This window comes from Haematobia irritans, chromosome 1, assembly GCF_050003625.1.
Source record: "Haematobia irritans isolate KBUSLIRL chromosome 1, ASM5000362v1, whole genome shotgun sequence".
In the NCBI taxonomy this organism is placed as follows: Eukaryota; Metazoa; Arthropoda; class Insecta; order Diptera; family Muscidae; genus Haematobia; species Haematobia irritans.
Window position 1 is genome coordinate 242,036,625 of NC_134397.1, and position 20,134 is coordinate 242,056,758.

At 30.5% G+C, this 20,134-nt stretch overlaps 1 protein-coding gene across 12 annotated transcripts in view; it reads left to right on the top strand.

The window, feature by feature from the left end:
* The window catches only part of heph (polypyrimidine tract-binding protein 1 heph), a 564,267-nt gene that overhangs the window by 478,534 nt on the left and 65,599 nt on the right, over window positions 1–20,134 (top strand). For all 12 annotated transcript variants that reach the window (XM_075309406.1, XM_075308915.1, XM_075309123.1 and 9 more), the window contains one exon: window positions 5–270. In XM_075309406.1, the coding sequence (XP_075165521.1) occupies window positions 5–270 (266 nt within the window). The remainder of the gene's footprint in view (window positions 1–4; window positions 271–20,134) is intronic.

The following is a 20,134-nucleotide window of genomic DNA, read 5'->3' on the forward strand; positions in this document are numbered from 1 at the left end:
TCAGGCAAACCTTCAAAAGTTATACATTTGCGTAACATTCCAAATGAATCGAGTGATGCAGATGTTATTGCCTTGGGCGTTCCATTTGGTCGTGTTACAAATGTTCTGGTGCTAAAGGGTAAAAATCAAGCATTCTTAGAAATGGCCGATGAAGTGTCTGCCACATCAATGGTATCGTGCTATAATGTAAATCCACCACAAATGCGTGGTCGCATGGTATATGTACAATTTTCAAATCATCGTGAATTGAAAACGGATCAAAATCCTACGGTAAGTTGAAAACAATTTCAAAAAAAAAAAAGAATCAATAAATATTCCATGATACTGTGTAATTACTGCAAGATTAGAATTCTGGCATATATATTTTTTAGTTACCGCTAAATCAAAGTTATAATAAAAATAATGTAGTGCATACTTTTAGGATGCCAAATTAGAATCTAAACAAAAATGAAAAATTTTCGAATTGATTAGGAAAATATAAACAACTATATTATGATCTCAATTTCAATTAAAAATATTAGGATTATATTAGTTTCTCTTACAATATAATGAATTATGGATAATTATTATTTAATCGGAAGGCACTGAGGAAATCTTCCTTACTTTATGCTATAATGTATACGCATGGTATTGCAAATGGGCCACATCGGACCACTTTTACGTATAGCCCTCATATAAACGGACCTCCAGATTTGGATTGCGGAGCCTCTAAGAGAAGCATATTTCATCCGATCCGGTTGAAATTTGGTACATATTGTTGGTATATGGTCTCTAACAACCATGCACAAATTGGTCCACATCGGTCCATAATTATATATAGCCCCATATAAACCGATCCCCAGATTTGGCTTGCGGAGCCTCAATGAGAAGCAAATTGCATCCGATCTGGTTGAAATTTGGTACATAGTGTTGGTATATGGTTTCTAACAACCATGCAAAAATTCGTCCACATCGGTCCATAATTATATATAGCCCCCATATACACCGATCCCCAGATTAGGCTTGCGGAGCCTCAGTGAAAAGCAAACTGGATCCGATTCGACTGAAATTTTGTACATAGTGTTGGTACATGGTCTCTAACAACCATGCAAAAATTCGTCCACATCGGTCCATAATTATATATAGCCCCCATATACACCGATCCCCAGATTTGGCTTGCGGATCCTCTAAGAGAAGCAAATTGGATACGATCCGGCTGAAATTTGTACATAGTGTTGGTATATGGTCTCTAACAACCATGCATAAATTGGTCCATATCGGTCCATAATTATATATAGTCCCCATATAAACCGATCCCCAGATTTGGCTTGGGGAGCCTCAAAGAGAAGCAAATTGGATCCGATCTGGCTGAAATTTGGTACATAGTGTTGGTATATAGTCTCTAACAACCATGCAAAAATTGGTTCACATCGGTCTATAATTATATATAGCCACCATATAAACCGATCCCCATATTTGGCTTGTGCAGCCTCAATGAGAGGCAAATTGGATCCGATCCGGCTGAAATTTTGTACATAGTGTAGGTATATGGTCTCTAACAACCATGCAAAAATTGGTCCACATCGGTCTATAATTATATATAGCCCCCATATAAACCGATCCCCAGATTTAGCTTGCGGAGTCTCTAAGAAAAGCAAATTTAATCTGATCCGTCGGAAATTTAGTATATGGTCACTAACAACCTTGCAAGAATTAGTCCATATCGGTTCATAATTATATATACCCTCCATATAAACCGATCCCCAGATTTGACTTCCGGAGACTCTTGGAGGAGCAAAATTCATCCGATCCGGTTGAAATTTGGTACGCGGTGTTAGTATATGGTCTCTAACAATCATGCCAGAATTGGTACATATCGGTCCATAATTATATATAGCCCCTATATAAACCGATCCCCAGATTTGACCTCCGGAGACTCGTGGAGGAGCAAAATTCAGTAAAAAATTTTTCATTTTTGGTAGGATCGTGTTCATAATTGTATATAGCCCCCATATAAAGCTACCCACATTTTTCAATTCTGGCTTTATAATTACCGCACAAAAGTTCATATCGGTTCGTAATTATTACTTCCCTATATATACCAGTCAAGAACTGAATATATACGTATTTAATCGGCCTTTGTTTTGCCTAATACATATATCCCGCATGGACTAACTTATAATTTAGAAGATGATTTTAAGAAGTTTTAAGATGCCTTGCCATCGGCCGCAACCCAAGTAATTCAATTGTAGATGACCGTTTTTAGTAGAAGTTTCTACGCAGTCCATGGTGAGGGTACATAAGATTCGGCCTGGCCGAACTTACGGCGTATATAATAGTTTTTTAATTGGTTTGCATAAGTGATATTATCAGTCGCGTGATTTGAAAAAAATTATATTAAAAATTAAATGGGTCAATTAATTTCGTGATTGAAAGCATAAAATGTTTGTTTCTGTTTAGATGAGGGCCAAATAACTTACCCTCATAGTCAATAAATTACTCGTAAACGCAATTTCTTAATAATCTTAAAAATGTAATTTAAATGAAAAGAATTTAAATTAATTCATGGAAATCGCCTCTCCACTTGCGGACAACCAATAATAGAATTTCCAAGAAATGTAGAAGACGTAATTTTTTAAAGGTCGTTTCCATACATAATTTTAATTGCTATCATAATTTAATTTAAATTAATTTAAATGAATTTAGTGTGATTAAATTTAGTTTATTGGGATTGGTTCCCAATGAATTGAACAATCAGTAATCAGATTTTCATATTATATAATTATTTTTTTTTGTTAATGTGCTCAATAATATAACGAGTTTGTAATTTTCTTAGTTTATTGGGACCGATTCCCAATGAACTAAATAATCAGTAATCAGATTTTTAAATTATTAAATATATTTATTGTTATTATTATTTTTTTTTTTTAAGTGGTCAATAATATAACGACGTAATAATTTTCTTAGTTTATTGGGACCAATTCCCAATGAATTAAACAATTCAGTAATAAGATTTTAAAATGATTAATTAATTTATTATTATTATTTTTTTTTTGATTGTGGTCAATAATATAACGACTTTTTATTTTATTATTATTATTACTTTTTTTTATATATAACACAAATATGTCTCATATTCTTCTAAGCCTATTACCTTTGGCTTTATTTTCTTAAACAATTTCCACAAGAAAACTCCTTAAATATCCATAACGCATTCCAGGAATAACAAAAAGTCTTTACAGTTTACAGTTCTCAAAAGACACTCACATATTGGATTTTTTTTTGTGTGTTTGTTTGTACATATTCTTTCAATTAATTAAAATGATATCATATTCAGACTTTTCCATTATAATACTCCAAATAACCTGCAAGTATTTTGTGCGATGGATATATATGTGGGTGTGTGTGTGTGTGTGTGTGCGGAGATTTTGTTTGCTTGCATTTTAGTTAGATTGTGGAATACGATCCTCTATGACTCGAATTCAAAATATCCGTATGCTTTAGTATATCGTATATATAGTATGTGTGCGTTTGCCTTAGTTCCACTAGCTTCAAAGCCAAAGAAGCAATTTTGGAAAATTCAATTTTCGTCTTGAACCCACTTAAACTCTTAGCAAAGAAATGCGGGTTGTCATTGCTGTTTTTGTTGTAGAGTTCTAGTCCTTGTTTCCTTGGTCGTCCTATTCGACTGCACATGTCATATGATATTGCATTTCTAAAAATTCCATAATAAAAAGTTTTCTCTTTCCTCAAAAAAAGATTCTGGTTATCACCACTACTTCAGACCTTACTGGCTGTTAGTATTATATTTTCATGTGTGTGTGTGTGACAATGTTTTTTTTTTACAAAAGTTAGAATGCAGCACGTGCTAAGCTCAAAGTTTCTGTTCTTTGGAATTTATTTCCTATAAAGGTGCCAGGATATAGTTTGTGGGTGGAGAACAGAGTAGAGTTGTGTTGTGAGGTAAGAGCTTCGCATAAAAAGGTCATTGTGATGTTTTGATGATGCTACATTTCTATGATTATTTCTTAACGACAATTTCTCATTCCCAATTCATTTCGAGTAGTGTATAGTACTAATAGGGTTATAAAGTTAGTATAGAAAAACCTAAATAGTACTTTTGTTAAGGAAAATAATGGATTAATATAAATTATAGAATTATAAAATTCATTTAATTTATTTTTATTATTTGTTATTTAATTTATTACATTATTTAATTTTATTTATTTTCTTATTCAAAATATGCAATATTGATATATCAAAATATACAAAATATAGTAAACTTTTTAGAATTGTGTAAAATTTTGTTATTTTATACAAACTATTATGATTGACATCTGGAGACATGAAATCTTTCGCTTTCAAAATTTTAAATTACGTTGACTTAAGTTTAACTCAAAACATTTACAAAAGCACCAAATAGGATTGACACAAGTTCATAAAGATATTTAAAAAAAATTAATTTTTTTCTTCCTTCATAAGAACTCCTATGCGTAGCTCACTGCGGTACACTATGTTGAATGAGTAATATTAATATTTTTAATAATTTAAATTTTAAACAATGAATATAATTGATTATGATCTGATTCTAAATGGACAATAACTGTGCTACGATAGGCCAATAAAGTCTTCATAAGAAATGTTTGTGTGCATTGTTGTCATATTACACGCAGAGAATGCATATGGTCACCTCGAACTCGGTTATAAAACAGAAGTACCTTGTCATTGAACTCACCTTGGAATTGGGCAGCACTCAGTGGTAAGAGAGAGAACTTCACCAAATTCAGAAGAGATCGCCACTATACCCAGACCTTGCCTATGGTTACCTCAAACATATATTAAAAGCCTAATGTTAGTTTTAAACGGAGAACATGAAATATTTTGGTCGGAAAAATATGGTTTTCTCGACAAAAATAAAATTCAGAAGAGATCGCCACTATACCCAGACCTTGCCTGTGGTTACCTCAAACATATATTAAAAGCCTAATGTTAGTTTTAACGGAGAACATGAAATATTTTGGTCGGAAAAATATGGTTATCGCGCCAAAAAAAGGTACAAAAATAAAATTTCCCAATTAAAAAGTTCGAATTTTGTAATGTATATTAAACACTTATATAGGTGTTGTATGAAATTATTTTTATAACTACAAACATTTTCTTTCGTCCTTAGAAAACTTTTCAGAACACTGTGCCCCAGGTCAGGTGTTTACAGTGTTCTGAAAACTTAGGAATTTACATCTGAAGAGAGCTTAAAAACATATCCATGTGTCTAGCATTTTTCACTACGCATTGGAGTTTATAAGATGAACATAGATTTATTAGAACACCATGTGGGATGAGTAATATTAATTCAACTCTAGCTTAGATATATAAATATTTTAAAGCGAATTAAATTGATCTTGATCAAACCAAATATGGATTTGATCACATATATGATAGGCTTTCGTGATTGGTCATATATTATCTTGTGTGCACTATACAAAAAAAAAATTAAAAGTATCACACACAAGAATTATAAAAATAAATATTCAAATAATATACAAATTTTTTTTTATTTAATATAAATAAAACGTGTTCAAAGACACACAATTTTCTTGTCCCTATATAATTCTCATTCTTTATTAATAACCCCATATTAAACTTACACCATAATAATGCTTTTAAAGCACAGATATATATATTTGTTCGTTTGTCCGTCACATCTTAGAAGGCCACATTTGTGTAGATATTTTCTTTTACACATCAAGAGAGCTTATCTTTAACCACAACTACCTTTAATCCTTAGTTAAGGTATAGCCATCATCACAACCACATTCCATAATAGTTACAATGCCACATAGTCATATGGGATTGTATAAGTATGGGTGTACATGTGTGTGTGTGTGTATGTGCATGGATATATTGTCAGGTTATGTCAAGGATGTTGTGGTACCTCATTGTATTGTATGCCGTTGACTTAAGAAAATCCATAGATTTCAGAATGAAAAATATTAGAGAGAGAGAGAGAGTGTATATGTGTGTTAAAGGTTTTAGCTGTCTTCCTATGACTACCAAAGATGAAAAATTTTGAGGTTGAAGAGGCATTAGTGTTGGTTTTGTAGGTGTTTTTGTTGGTCTTTCAACTTGGTCGTTTTTTATTCTTTTCCAAGTCACTTTTTCTACTGTTATTGTGACCACCTATTGTTACCTTCAGCAGCAGCAGCACCATATCAACAAGAGCTAACATTCTTGGCATCATCACGTCCTGTTTATATATATGAGTGGTTAGATGACAATATGATTGCCATTTCCTTCCATTTACTTACCTTTCACATTTTATTTCATAACGTTTCATTTTTTGTCTCATTGTATCCATTCATAGATACAAAAAGTCACAATAACATATGTTTCCACTTTATATGAGAGAGGGACGAGACGATTGTTATCCACCACGAAATAAAAGTATTTAGATCTTTTCTTATAGTGCCGACGATGAGGTGGGAAAATCAATAAAAAACACCCTTCCTTCTAACACGTTAATGGGAAAAGTGCCTTTCTTTTCCACATGTGTTCTACATTCCTTCAGGTGTGTAAATATTTATTATTTATAACCACATATAAGGTTGAAATTCTCTCTCTTCAAAAACTTGAACCAATAATTAAAATACGATAATATTAAATTCACATTTTGCACAAACACCTCTTAGTATTTTGAAATTCTCTAGTTGTCACCCATTTTCGAATTGACACCAGGCTTTTGCAAACGAGGTTTGTGTCATAACCACATTCTGATAGACGGTAATTTATAATTTCTATGGTAGAAGCTTAAAATTGGCATTAACTTGCATAACTGCCAATTAGAACGATGATTACACAAATTAGTCAACATGAGGTTGCATCAGTTCCTTCCTTTCTCCTTGTTGAAAACTTTGTAACTTTGCAAATTTATGGCGTACGCCACTAGATGATTGATGTGTGTAATGCATGCGTGTGTAAAGGCCAAAAGGATTTTGCGTTGATAAACCATAGTCCCTTCTACTTCTTCTTATTCTTCTCCTCCCCGTAGGTAGTGTAAATCATGTCATTATAAATCTATTAACTTGTTACCTATTTCACAGCCCATTTATTGGCTAAAGTTTTATAGTGGGCGAAGAACTTCAATGAATTTCTAAGTGGAACATTTATGATCAAAAGCAAAATCAAAGGGAAATTGGGAAAAATTTATCATTTTAAGAAAGCTCAGTTTTCTGTTCGCAATGTTAAACCAAATTTATAAAGCATTTTATTATGATATGTCGAAGGGAAAAATTTTTATCGAAAGTTAAGAACTGATAAAAATTGAAATTTTGCACCAACGCCTTCGATTTTGCTCCTAAAATTATGTTACAGTTTTTAGTATACGAATAAATTAAGCCAGATTAACCCTTTCACTACCGAAATAAACCTGATGTTAGAAACTTTAATATTTCATCTAGATTAGCTGTTACTACAGGATTACGATGAGGAATAATTTTATTTATTCTTTCAGAAGTATTATTTTTTGTTTCTTTTTTACTAACAGCATGCAGAAGAACAAAAATTGTCATTTTGAGAACCTACCTCAATTACTTCAAGAGCTATATGAGCTTGTTCTAAAAACTTGATTCTTGAATTGTGACCTAATGGCCTTACGAAAATAAGCTCTATTTGGCCTATAATATCTTTGAAAGTGTGAGAAAAAAATACAAAACAGATCCCGAAAAAGTATCAGCTATAGTTTTTGTATGAATGTCCATTTACTAGAAACATAGAGAAGAAAAATTGACTCAAAATTTCATATTTTTCGTTTATTGTTAAAGAAGTTTATAAAAATGTATTTTAGTGCTCATCAATATAGAAAATATTTATAGCTTATTTAGATTAAAGCCTCTACTTTAAAATAACATCAAGAAATAAATCGAAACTAAGTGGAAAAATAGAATTTGGTGTCTTTTTCGAATGTCCTTGTAAGTGGACATCGGTAGTGAAAGGGTTAAATACATTTATAGTTAAATTGCAACAATTAATTTTAAAAGGCAAATGGCACTTGAAACCAGTTTTGCCAGAATTTTTTTGTTTTTGCTCTTCTCCCCAAATTTGGACGCTTTCGTCTCCAAAATTCCCCAATTTACACTGAAAAAAATATTGTCGTGAGATCAAAGATTTCGTGTCTTTAAAATACGAATGCAAATTTTGCTTAGCATAGAAGACGCATTTCTCTAATATAAAGTTCTTTTCCTTGTCCAAAAGTCGATAAACTTTTCAATGAAGTCGTATTGTCCTTATAATTAAGTGATTTGGCTTAAAAATGGGTATCATAACATGCAAGAAAAAAATGTTTGGGCTAAGGTCAACTTGACTTTAATAATTCAGAAAAATTCTTTAAATTTAATGAAATTGTCTTTAAATTTGTTGTCTTTTTGCATCTTGACTACAAAGAAAAAAATCGTTCAGATATAGGACATGTTTTTCAACACTTTATTTTAAAGAAGCTTTTTACTTGAAACATAGCATAATTTCTACTGGAAGTCGAGTCTTAACTTGGAAAATAAAGTTGTCGTTAACTCGTGTTTAAAGGACTTTGATAGCATATGAAGAAAAAAAGCTGAGAAAGCCAAAAATTAAAATTTGCTTCCTAGAAGCAAGTACACAAAACCCAAATTTAAGAGAGAATTGTGTCTTAAAAGTATCCTTACTTGTATTCTCCGCTTCTTTGGCTCGGAATCAATACCAAATTTTTTAAAGTAAAGACAAAATCTTTGGAACCGGGCATGCTTTTTTTTCAGTGTAAATAAAAATTCCTCACAAAAATCCTCAATACATTTTTGAAAAATTTTTTATGAAAAAATAAAGAAATAGGCTCCGCGGTTGAAAATCTGTAATAATTTAAAAATTGAAAAATAAAAAATTTATTCTGATACCAGCTTGTTGTGAGCTGCAATAAGATCAAGATTTTGTCGTCCACATATTCGAAAAATGAAAATGGAACTTTGGTCACCATGTACAGTGAAACCGCTCAAACTTGGACACTCCGAAACCCGGACACCTCCCAAACAAAGACAGTTATCTGGGGACTTTTGCTATATTAACACATTAGTAAGGAAAGTAAGGAAAGCCTAAAGTCGGGCGGGGCCAACTATATTATACCCTGCACCACTTTGTAGACCTAAATTTTCGATACCATATCACATCCGTCCAATGTGTTGGGGGCTATATATAAAGGTTTGTCCCAAATACATGCATGTAAATATCACACGATCTGGACAGAATTTGATAGACTTCTACAAAATCTATAGACTCAAAATTTAAGTCAGCTAATGCACTAGGGTGGAACACAATCTTAATAAAAAAATATGGGAAACATTTAAATCTGAAGCCATTTTAAGGAAACTTCGCAAAAGTTTATTTATGATTTATCGCTCGATATATATGTTTAGGAAAATTAGTCATTTTTACAACTTTTCGACTAAGCAGTGGCGATTTTACAAGGAAAATGTTGGTATTTTGGTAATTTTTGTCGAAATCAGAAAAACATATATATGGGAGCTATATCTAAATCTGAACGGATTTCAACCAAATTTGGCACGCATAGCTACAATGCTAATTCTACTCCCTGTGCAAAATGTCAACTAAATCGGAGCAAAAAATTTGGCCTCTGTGGTCATATGAGCGTAAATCGGGCAAAAGCTATATATGGGAGCTATATCTAAATCTGAACCGATTTCAACCAAATTTGGCACGCATAGCTACAATGCTAATTCTGCTCCCTGTGCAAAACTTCCAGTAAATCGGAGCAAAAAATTGGCCTCTGTGGTCATATGAGTGTAAATCGGGCGAAAGCTATATATGGGAGATATATCTAAAACTAAACCGATTTCAACCAAATTTGGCACGCATAACTAAAGGGTGATTCTTTTGAGGTTAGGATTTTCATGCATTAGTATTTGACAGATCACGTGGGATTTCAGACATGGTGTCAAAGAGAAAGATGCTCAGTATGCTTTGACATTTCATCATGAATAGACTTACTAACGAGCCACAACGTCGAATTTTCAGTGAATGGGCCCTAGAAAAGTTGGCAGAAAATCCGCTTTTTTATCGACAAATTTTGTTCAGCGATGAGGCTCATTTCTGGTTGAATGGCTACGTAAATAAGCAAAATTGCCGCATTTGGAGTGAAGAGCAACCAGAAGCCGTTCAAGAACTGCCCATGCATCCCGAAAAATGCACTGTTTGGTGTGGTTTGTACGCTGGTGGAATCATTGGACCGTATTTTTTCAAAGATGCTGTTGGACGCAACGTTACGGTGAATGGCGATCGCTATCGTTCGATGCTAACAAACTTTTTGTTGCCAAAAATGGAAGAACTGAACTTGGTTGACATGTGGTTTCAACAAGATGGCGCTACATGCCACACAGCTCGCGATTCTATGGCCATTTTGAGGGAAAACGTCGGAGAACAATTCATCTCAAGAAATGGACCGGTAAGTTGGCCACCAAGATCATGCGATTTGACGCCTGTAGACTATTTTTTGTGGGGCTACGTCAAGTCTTAAGTCTACAGAAATAAGCCAGCAACTATTCCAGCTTTGGAAGACAACATTTCCGAAGAAATTCGGGCTATTCCGGCCGAAATGCTCGAAAAAGTTGCCCAAAATTGGACTTTCCGAATGGACCACCTAAGACGCAGCCGCGGTCAACATTTAAATGAAATTATCTTCAAAAAGTAAATGTCATGGACCAATCTAACGTTTCAAATAAAGAACCGATGAGATTTTGCAAATTTTATGCGTTTTTTTTAAAAAAAAAGTTATCAAGCTCTTAACAAATCACCCTTTACAATGCTAATTCTACTCCCTGTGCAAAATTTCAACTAAATCGGAGCAAAAAATTGGCCACTGTGGTCATATGAGTGTAAATCGGGCGAACGATATATATGGGAGCTATATCTAAATCTGAACCGATTTCAATAAAATTTGGCAAACTTGACTACACTACTAAGTGTACTCCTAGTGCAAAATTTCAACCAAATTAGGGTAAAACTCTGGCTTCTGGGACCGTATTAGTCCATATCGGGCGAAAGATATATATGGGAGCTATATCTAAATTTGAACCGATTTCAATAAAATTTGACACACTTGACTATAGTACTAATTGTTCTTCTTGTGCAATATTTTAAGCAAATTAGGGTAAAACTCTGGCCTCTGGGGCCATATAAGTCCATATCGGGCGAAATATATATATATATATATATATATATATATATATATATATATATATATATATATATATATATATATATATATATATATATATATATATATATATATATATATATATATATATATATATATATATATATATATATGGGAGCTATATCTAAATCTGAACCGATTTCTTCCAAAATCAATAGGGTTCTATTCTGAGCCAAAACATATACTCGTGCCAAATTTGAAGTCGATTGGACTAAAACTGCGACCTAGACTTTGATTACAAAAATGTGTTCACGGACATGGCTATATCGACTTAGGAGCCCACCCTGAGCAGTTTTGCCAAAGACACCATGTGTCTATCTCGTCTCCTGCTGGGTGTTTCAAACATATGCACTAACTTATAATACCCTGTTCCGCAGTGTGGCGCAGGGTACAATTAACATTTCATACCTGTACAAAATTTAGGCGACCGTGGGTGTCCACCATTCGCAGGTTTCACTGTATTTATGGACAAAAATTTATTTCTAAATACTCATGTAATAAAATTGTCCAAACCAATTATGAATACTGATGAGAGGGCAAAATTTAGGCCCGAGCCCTGTCGAATTTTTCGCAATTTTAGAAAAATATCTTAAACTAGCTGAGTAAAATTATAAATTAGCGCTTGGACTCCTCAAATAAAATCCTGTGTGCGTTTCTAGTCCAAATGCTTCATTTCCACCATTTTGTATCCTTTTTTTACTAATATAGAAATGAACAGAATATCTTGAAAATCATTATTGAATCCTGATTTATTATACTGAATGGATGTCGAGAAAATTCCACCAAATCCCCAAGTCCCCAACTCAAAATATTCGTCCCCATTCATGAAAAAAATATGCCCAATTTTGGGGGAAAGAATCCCAATACTGGCAACACTTGTTGAAATCTAGTTAAAGTGGATTTTGGAAAACTGTGGTGTTAATGAGGTATAACATAAACGAAGTGCTACAATAAAATATGAAATAGTTTAATTTTGCCCCTAAAAATATGCAGCAAACTAATAGGTTTTGTTTCATTTCAAGATGACACGAATCAGCAAATTTTATATGTGGAACAAACGAAAGTAGGTGCTAATGCCTTTAGTTCAATAAAGATAAAATCGGAAATCCATAGAGAAAATTAAACCAAAACAAATTTCCCATGACAAATGCTCGAAACCAAATCGAATAAATGAATGCTTGTGGTTATACCACATTCTAAGACTATGACAAGATATGAATAACTCCTTTTGCTTCTTCTGTTTATTCTCCTAACCACAAGACTGTCACTTGTAATACATCAAAATATAGCCACAAGATGTTTTGGTAGTGAGTTGGCGTTAAGGTATTTATTTTGTCATTTTCCTATGAAAGGTTAGATGGGAGAGTGACGGACCAGTACAACTCCTTCACTAAAGGTTTTCGCTGTATATGGTTATGCCAGGCACATCGTCTTAGAGGTGGCATACAACAACCATATGACTGCTATGATCCCTTAACAGTGCGCATTATGTCTTTTGTGGTTCCCATACATATACATAAAAGTAGCATATGCATTAAATCCTTTTGTTGATGTCACATTCTTATATTCCACCGTGTGGTACGTTGGTTTTTTGTGTTGTCTTCACCCCTTTCCACAATCCTAGATATATCGTGGGTTTGTATCTATTTTTGTTTTTTTTTTTTGACATATGTACATACAACAGCTACATAAATCCTTTGTACATACATATATGTTTTTTTACTTATGTTTGAATGTTTTTTTTTTTTCTTATATTATTTTGACACATTAAGACTTGTTACTTTTCAGTTTTCAATTGTTTTGCAGTCCTCCTCTCTTAGAGTATCAGGGATTTTTTCTTTTCCCTGTTACCTTTGTTTTATATATGAATTTTCCCTTGTTATAGTGACTTGCAACTACCGCCAATTGTTGTTTTTTTTCGTTTTCTTCTTAGCTTAACTCCAACATACGTAATGTCAGCCAATGTATATTGCACTGACAGAATCCATGTTTGCCTTTTGTTTTCACACAATATCCCTCTGCTACATTTTTTCCTTTATGGACGTTTTTTTCCCTCAATTTGTATTTATTTTTTCGTAGCTTCTCTAATCATATGATCCAGCCAAGGAGCAAAGATAACTTCAAAAATAAGAGTGAGGTGTCATGAGTTTCCATGCAATCAGTCACTTTGAATTCCAGCATTTGATGATGATTGCGTGTTAACGGTAGCTAAGAACGTGTCTGGGGAAACACTTAAGGCATTTCCTTAAATTTGAAGTGTATAACTTTAATTTCTCGAGATAGAGATTTTTAATAGAACACTAAAACATTGCTATCGAAAAAATTTGTCAAAATTTTATTTCTATAGAAAAATGTTGTTTCTATAGAAAGTTTTGGCAGAATTTTATTTTCATAGAAAAATTTTGCAAAATTTTATGTTTATAGAAGAACCTAGAAGAATTGTAACCTAACCTAGAAGAATTTTACAGTTTTATTTTTATAGAACATTTTGGCAAAATTTTATTTCTATAGAAAATATTGGCAAAATTTTATTTCTAATATATAGAAAATTTTGGCAAAATTTTATTTCTTAGAAAATTTGGCAAAATTTTATTTCTAACATATAAAAAATGTTGGCAAAGTTTCTATAAATTTTTTTCTATAGAAATTTATTTTTTTTTTTTTCTATAGAACATTTTTCAAAACTTTTATTTTTTTTTCATTTTTGCAAAATGTTATTTCTTAAGTTTTTTTTTTGCAAAATATTATTTCTATCGCAAAATTTGGCCAAATGTTATGTTTATAGAAAATTTTTGTAAAATTTTATTTTTATAGAAGAATTTTACAAAATTTTATTTTTATGGAAAATTTGTCCAAAATTTTATTTCTATAGAAAATTTTGGCAAATTTTTATTTCTATAGAAAATTTTGGCAAAATTTCTATAAATTTTTTTCTATAGAAATTTATTTTTTCTATAGAAACATTTTTCCAAAATTTTATTTTTATAGCGAAATTTTTGCCAAATGTTATATCTTAAGAATTTTTTTTCCCAAATTTTATTTCTATGGCAAAATTTGGCCAAATGTTATTTTTATAGAAAATTTTTGTAAAATTTTATTTTGCAAAATTTTATGTTTATAGAGGAAGTTTACAAAATTTTATTTTTATAGAAAATTTGTCCAAAATTTTATTTCTATAGAAAATTATGGCAAAATTTCTATAAATTTTTTTCTATAGAAATTTATTTTTTTCTAAAGAAACACATTTTTCCAAAATTTTATTTTTATAAAAAAAAATTTTGCTAAATGTTATTTCTTAAGAATTAAGATTTTTTTTGCAAAATTTTGTTTCTATCGCAAAATTTGGCCGAATGTTATTTTTATAGAATTTTTTTTTAAAATTTTATTTTGCAAAATTTTATTTTTATAGAGGAATTTTACAAAATTTTATTTCTATAGAAAATTTTGGCAAAATTTCTATAAATTTTTTAAATTTTTTTTCTATAGAAATTTATTTTTTCTTTAGAAACATTTTTCCAAAATTTTATTTTTATAGAAACAATTTTTGCTAAATGTTATTTCTTAAGATTTTTTTTGCAAAATTTTATTTTTATAGAAAATTTTTGTAAAATTTTATTTCTATAGAAAATTTTTGCAAACTTTTATTTCTATAGAAAACTGTTGCAAACTTGTATTTCCGTTGATTTTTTTTCTATTTTTTTCTTATAAAATTTTCTTAAATTTTATTTCTATGGAAAATTAGAAAAAAAAAAAAAACTTTTATTCCTACTGAAAATTTTTCTTTAGAAAATTTTCTTCATTTCTATTTTATATATTATATATATTTTTTTTACTAAATTTTATTTCTACAGCAAGTTGTATAAAAAATTTTGTCAAGATTTTATATCTTTAGCAATTTTACTTAAAACGTATAACTTTAATTTCTCGAGGTAGAGATTGTTAATAGGTTTTTGCTTTCGAATAATTTGTCAAAATTTTATTTCTATCGAAAACTTTGGCAAAATCTTATTTGTATATACGTTTTTTTTTTGCAATTTTTTTCTTCTATAGAAATTTTTGTTAATTTTTTTATAGAACATTTTCCCAAATTTTATTTCTATAGAAATTGTTTTCAAAATGTTATTTCTAAAGAAAATGTTTGGCAAAATGTCATTTCTATCAAAATTTTTATGGAAATTTTTGCAAAATTTTATTTCTATGGAAAATTTTTGCAAAATTTTATTTCTATGCGAAACTATTGCAGGATTGTATTTCCGTAGATTTTTTTTCTATTTTTTTTCTTAATATAATTTTCTTAAATTTTATTTCTATTGTAAATTTTTACAAAAATATATTCCTACAGGATTTTTTGCAAAACTTTATTTGTATAAAAAATTTTGTCAAATGTTTATATCTATAAAATTTGTTTGCAATTTTTTTCTATAGAAAGTTTTGTTAAAAATTTTTTAATGAAAATTTTGCAAAATTTTATTTCTATAGAAAAGTTTGCAAAATTTTATTTCTATAGAAAAATTTTTTATTCGGAAAATGTCCTTAAATGTTTGTTTGAATTTTTTACAGAACATTTTTCTCAAATTTTATTTTTATAGAAAAATTTTTTCAAAATGTTATTTCTAGCGAAAATTTAAAATTTTGTTTCTATAAAAATTTTTGCAAAATTTTATTTGTATAGGAACCTGTTTCAAATTGTATTTCCGTAGATTTTTTACCATTTTTTCTTAATATAATTTTTCTTTTCTTTTTCTATTGCAAAACTTTAGTTGTATAAAAAATGTTGTCAAAATTGTATATTTATCTATAGAAAGTTTTGCTAAAAATTTTTTATACAAAATTTTATTTCTATAGAAAATGTCCTTAAACTTTTGATTGAATTTTTGTTTTGTTTAAAGTTTTGTTAAATTTTTTTTTATAGAAAATTTTTGAAAAATTTTATTTCTATAGAAAATTTTACAAAAATTTTACGTAATCAGAAAATGTCCTTAAATTTGTGTTGGCTGAATTTTATTGCATTAGAAATCTTTTGATAAATTTTATTTCTATAGAAATGTTGTTCAAATTTGTATTTCTATAGAAAGTTTTTCCAAAATATTTCTATAGAACATTTTGCCAATATTTTTTTTCAACAATTTATTACTTTAGAATATTTTTACAACATTGTGTTTCTATAGAAAATTTTCTTACTTTTTTATATAGAAATTTTTTCAAAATTGTATTTCTATTGAAAATTTTTGCAAAGTTTTTTTTCCTATATAAATGTTTGCAAAATTTTATATCTATAGAAATTTCTTCTTAGAAAAATTTCCAAATTTTTTTTATAGAAAATGTTTGAAAAATTTTATTTCTGCAGAAATTGTTGCAAAACTAAAACAAATTTTGTCAAAATTTTATATCTATAGAAAATTTTTACAAAATTCTATTTCTATAGAAAATTTTCTTAATTTTTTTATATAGAAACTTTTTGCAAAATTCTACTTCTATAGAAAATTTACTAAAATTTTTACAAAGATTTATTTCGGCAAAAGACTATCATCATAAACCTTTTTTCGGATGGTTCAAGTGTGATTCACTTTGGGTTTGGTGAACTACCAGAATTTGTTCGGATAATTGGTTGATAGCTTTGCTGCAAGTAGAAGATGCTGATGAGGAATGTGGTAATTCCGAAACGTGCGTCCATCATCCAACCATCTTGCAGTCTATAGGGCTTTGCCCAAATAAATTTGACAAACATTCTTTTCATCGGTTGGTTAAGCTACTCTTGTAGTTTAGTCAACGCAATGGTTTTTAAGCTGAGACCAAAACACCAAATAAAATTTTTTCTATAGAAAATTTTTGCAAAATTTTATTTCAACTGAAATTTTTGCAAAACTTTATTTCTATAGAAGATTATGTCAATGTTTTTGTAACTTTTCATTTCTTTAGATAATTTTTGCAAAATTTAAAAAAAATATCTCAAAATTATATTTCTATAGAAAATCTTCTCAAAATTATATTGCTATAGGTTTTCTCCATATTTCTATAGAAAATCTTCTATTAAAAACTTATGGCAAAATTGTATTTCTATAGAAAATTTTTGCAAAATTTTATTTCTATAGAAAAGTTCGCCCCCTTAAACTTATTTCGATAAGCCCAGATTCGCCATTCAAATAAAAAAGTTCGCCATTCAAAGTTTGCCACAAATTTCTCCAAGTTTCAGATTTAATGTAAACAAATCTATTCACTCATAGAATTTTACTTTTATTGTTTGCAAATTCCCTCTAATTTGTGAATAAAACTTTTTTTATTGCCTTTTATGTGTAAAGGGAGTATTATGTGTGCCAAATCTATATATACACACAATACAAAAGATTGTTTTTTATTGCCTCTAAACCAATAAATTTAATCAACAAACACCACTGTCTCGCATACACATCCGCCTTCATACTCAAACCTACTACATATATAGAACTACTACTGGCATACAGAGAGTGAGGTAATGGAAATAACATTTAATACAAGTGACAAGAGTAAGCACATTTAAATCACATAGAAACTTTGTTAATCAACTAAAGGATTAGCACATACAATGTGATGAAAATTGCCATCAAAGTCAAGCCAAATGCCAGCACTTTAACTCCCCATATTCGACTAATTCGAGTCGAACAGACACAGACACACTCTAATACTCTTATTGACTCAGTCGTCGTGTATACATTCAAAGATATTTTCGAAATGTGATTGCCAGAAAGAGCAGAGAAACGTCATTGGCATCACAAAGATGACAGATGCTGTGAGCGGCGAGGATAGGACATTCATGGACAATGGATTTATAACTTTTTGCCAAATGTCAAATTCGATTGCCAGACGATAAATGACATGCATGTATAGACATAACACATATACAGCTATACATAGTTATTCTCCCATAGAGATGCATACATTAGATGTTAAGGATAATTGACATTTCATAGTGTTTAGGGGACATAGGTGTTTGTGTATATGTGAATTGAAATTTTGTTAAGAGAATGTATTTGGCCACAAGATATTTGGCCTTCTTTGCCACTATACTCCTTTACTTGATTTAGCTAGTCAAACCTTGTGAGTGTGTGTGTGATTATTCTTAGTAATCCAAATGGTTGTGGGTGTACATTGGTCATGTTTTAGTTGGGTTTTAATTTTATTTTAGAAAATTATATTCGATAATGAATTAGCAGAAGGAAGAATTTAAATTTTATAATTTTTTTACGTAAAAACATTAGTTATTTAAAGAAAATATTGGAATTTTGTTGTAATAAAATAAAAATAGAGAAAGTTTAACGTTGTATGTAGCATCATTTGAAAAAAAACACATTTTTTATATATTCCAATTATAGTAGCCTATACACTGAACAAGGTTTTCTTTTTCAAGAAGCGAAATGTTAGAAAACCGAAATTGAAATTTAAAACAATAAAATAGCCCAGCAAAAAAAAGCGTCGCCAAAAAAGTAATGAAAATGTTCTTTTTGGATCCGGAAGTGGTGCAAAATTGACGCAGAAGCGATGAATTTAACATGGGCTTGTCATAGGACGGAAGTCCTCCATTTCAACAGCTATTGCATTGATTATGCATCGCTTCTCAAGGTGTGATGCGAATTCAGTGTTTTGGATGTGAACTAAAAATTGTTGGCGGTATTTTGACAAATAATTATTATATTTTTTTATAATTTTTAATCGATTCTAACGCTTTTCTGAAACGTTCCACGTCAAATATTTTCAAAAATGCACAATTTTTTCAGATCGGATTTAGCATTTTTTTCGACAAAATTTAAATAATTTGTACCGTTTTAAAAATTATAGCCAGCGCTACACTGTGGAACAGGGTATTATAAGTTAGTGCATATGTTTTTAACATCCAGAAGGAGACGAGATAGACACATGGTGTCTTTGGCAATAATGCTCAGGGTGGGTCCCTGAGTCGATATAACCATGTCCGTCTGTCTGTGAACACATTTTTGTGATCAAAGTCGCAAGTCCAATCGCCTTCAAATTTGGCACATGTTCCTAATTTGGGTCAGAATAGAACCCTATTGATTTTGGAAGAAATCGGTTCAGATTTAGATATAGCTCCCATATATATCTTTCGCCCGATATGGACTTATATGGCCCTAGAAGCCAGATTTTTTGCCGAATTTGGTTGAAATTTTGCACTAAGAGTACAATTAGTGGTATAGTCAAGTGTGCAAAATTTGATTGAAATCGGTTCAGATTTAGATAGAGCTCCCATATATATATTTCGCCCGATATGGACTAATATGGTCCTAAAAGCCAGAGTTTTGGCCCAGTTTTGTTGAAATTTTTTACTAGGAGTACAATTAGTAGTATAGTCAAGTGTGCGAAATTTGATTGAAATCGGTTCAGATTTAGATATAGCTCCCATATATATTTTTCGCCCGATATGGACTAATATGGTCCTAAAAGCCAGAGTTTTGGCCCAATTTGTTTGAAATTGTGCACAGGGAGTAGATTTAGCATTGTAGCTATGTGTGCCAAATTTGGTTGTAATCAATTCAGATTTAGATATAGCTCCCATATATATCTTTCGCCCGATATGCACTTATATGGACCCAGAAGCCAGAGTTTTATCCCGATTAGCTTGAAATTTTGCACATGGAGTACAATTGGTAGTATAGTCATGGGTGCCAAATTTGATTGAAATCGGTTCAGATTTGGATATAGCTTCCATATATATTTTTCGCCCGATATGGACTTATATGGCCCCAGAAGCCAGAGTTTTGCCCCAATTTAGTTGAAATTTTGCACTAGGAGTACAATTAGTACTATAGTCATGTGTGCCAAATTTCAATTTCATCGGTTCATATTTAGATATAGCTCCCATATATATGTTTTTCTAATTTCGACAAAAATTGTCAAAATACCAACATTTTCCTT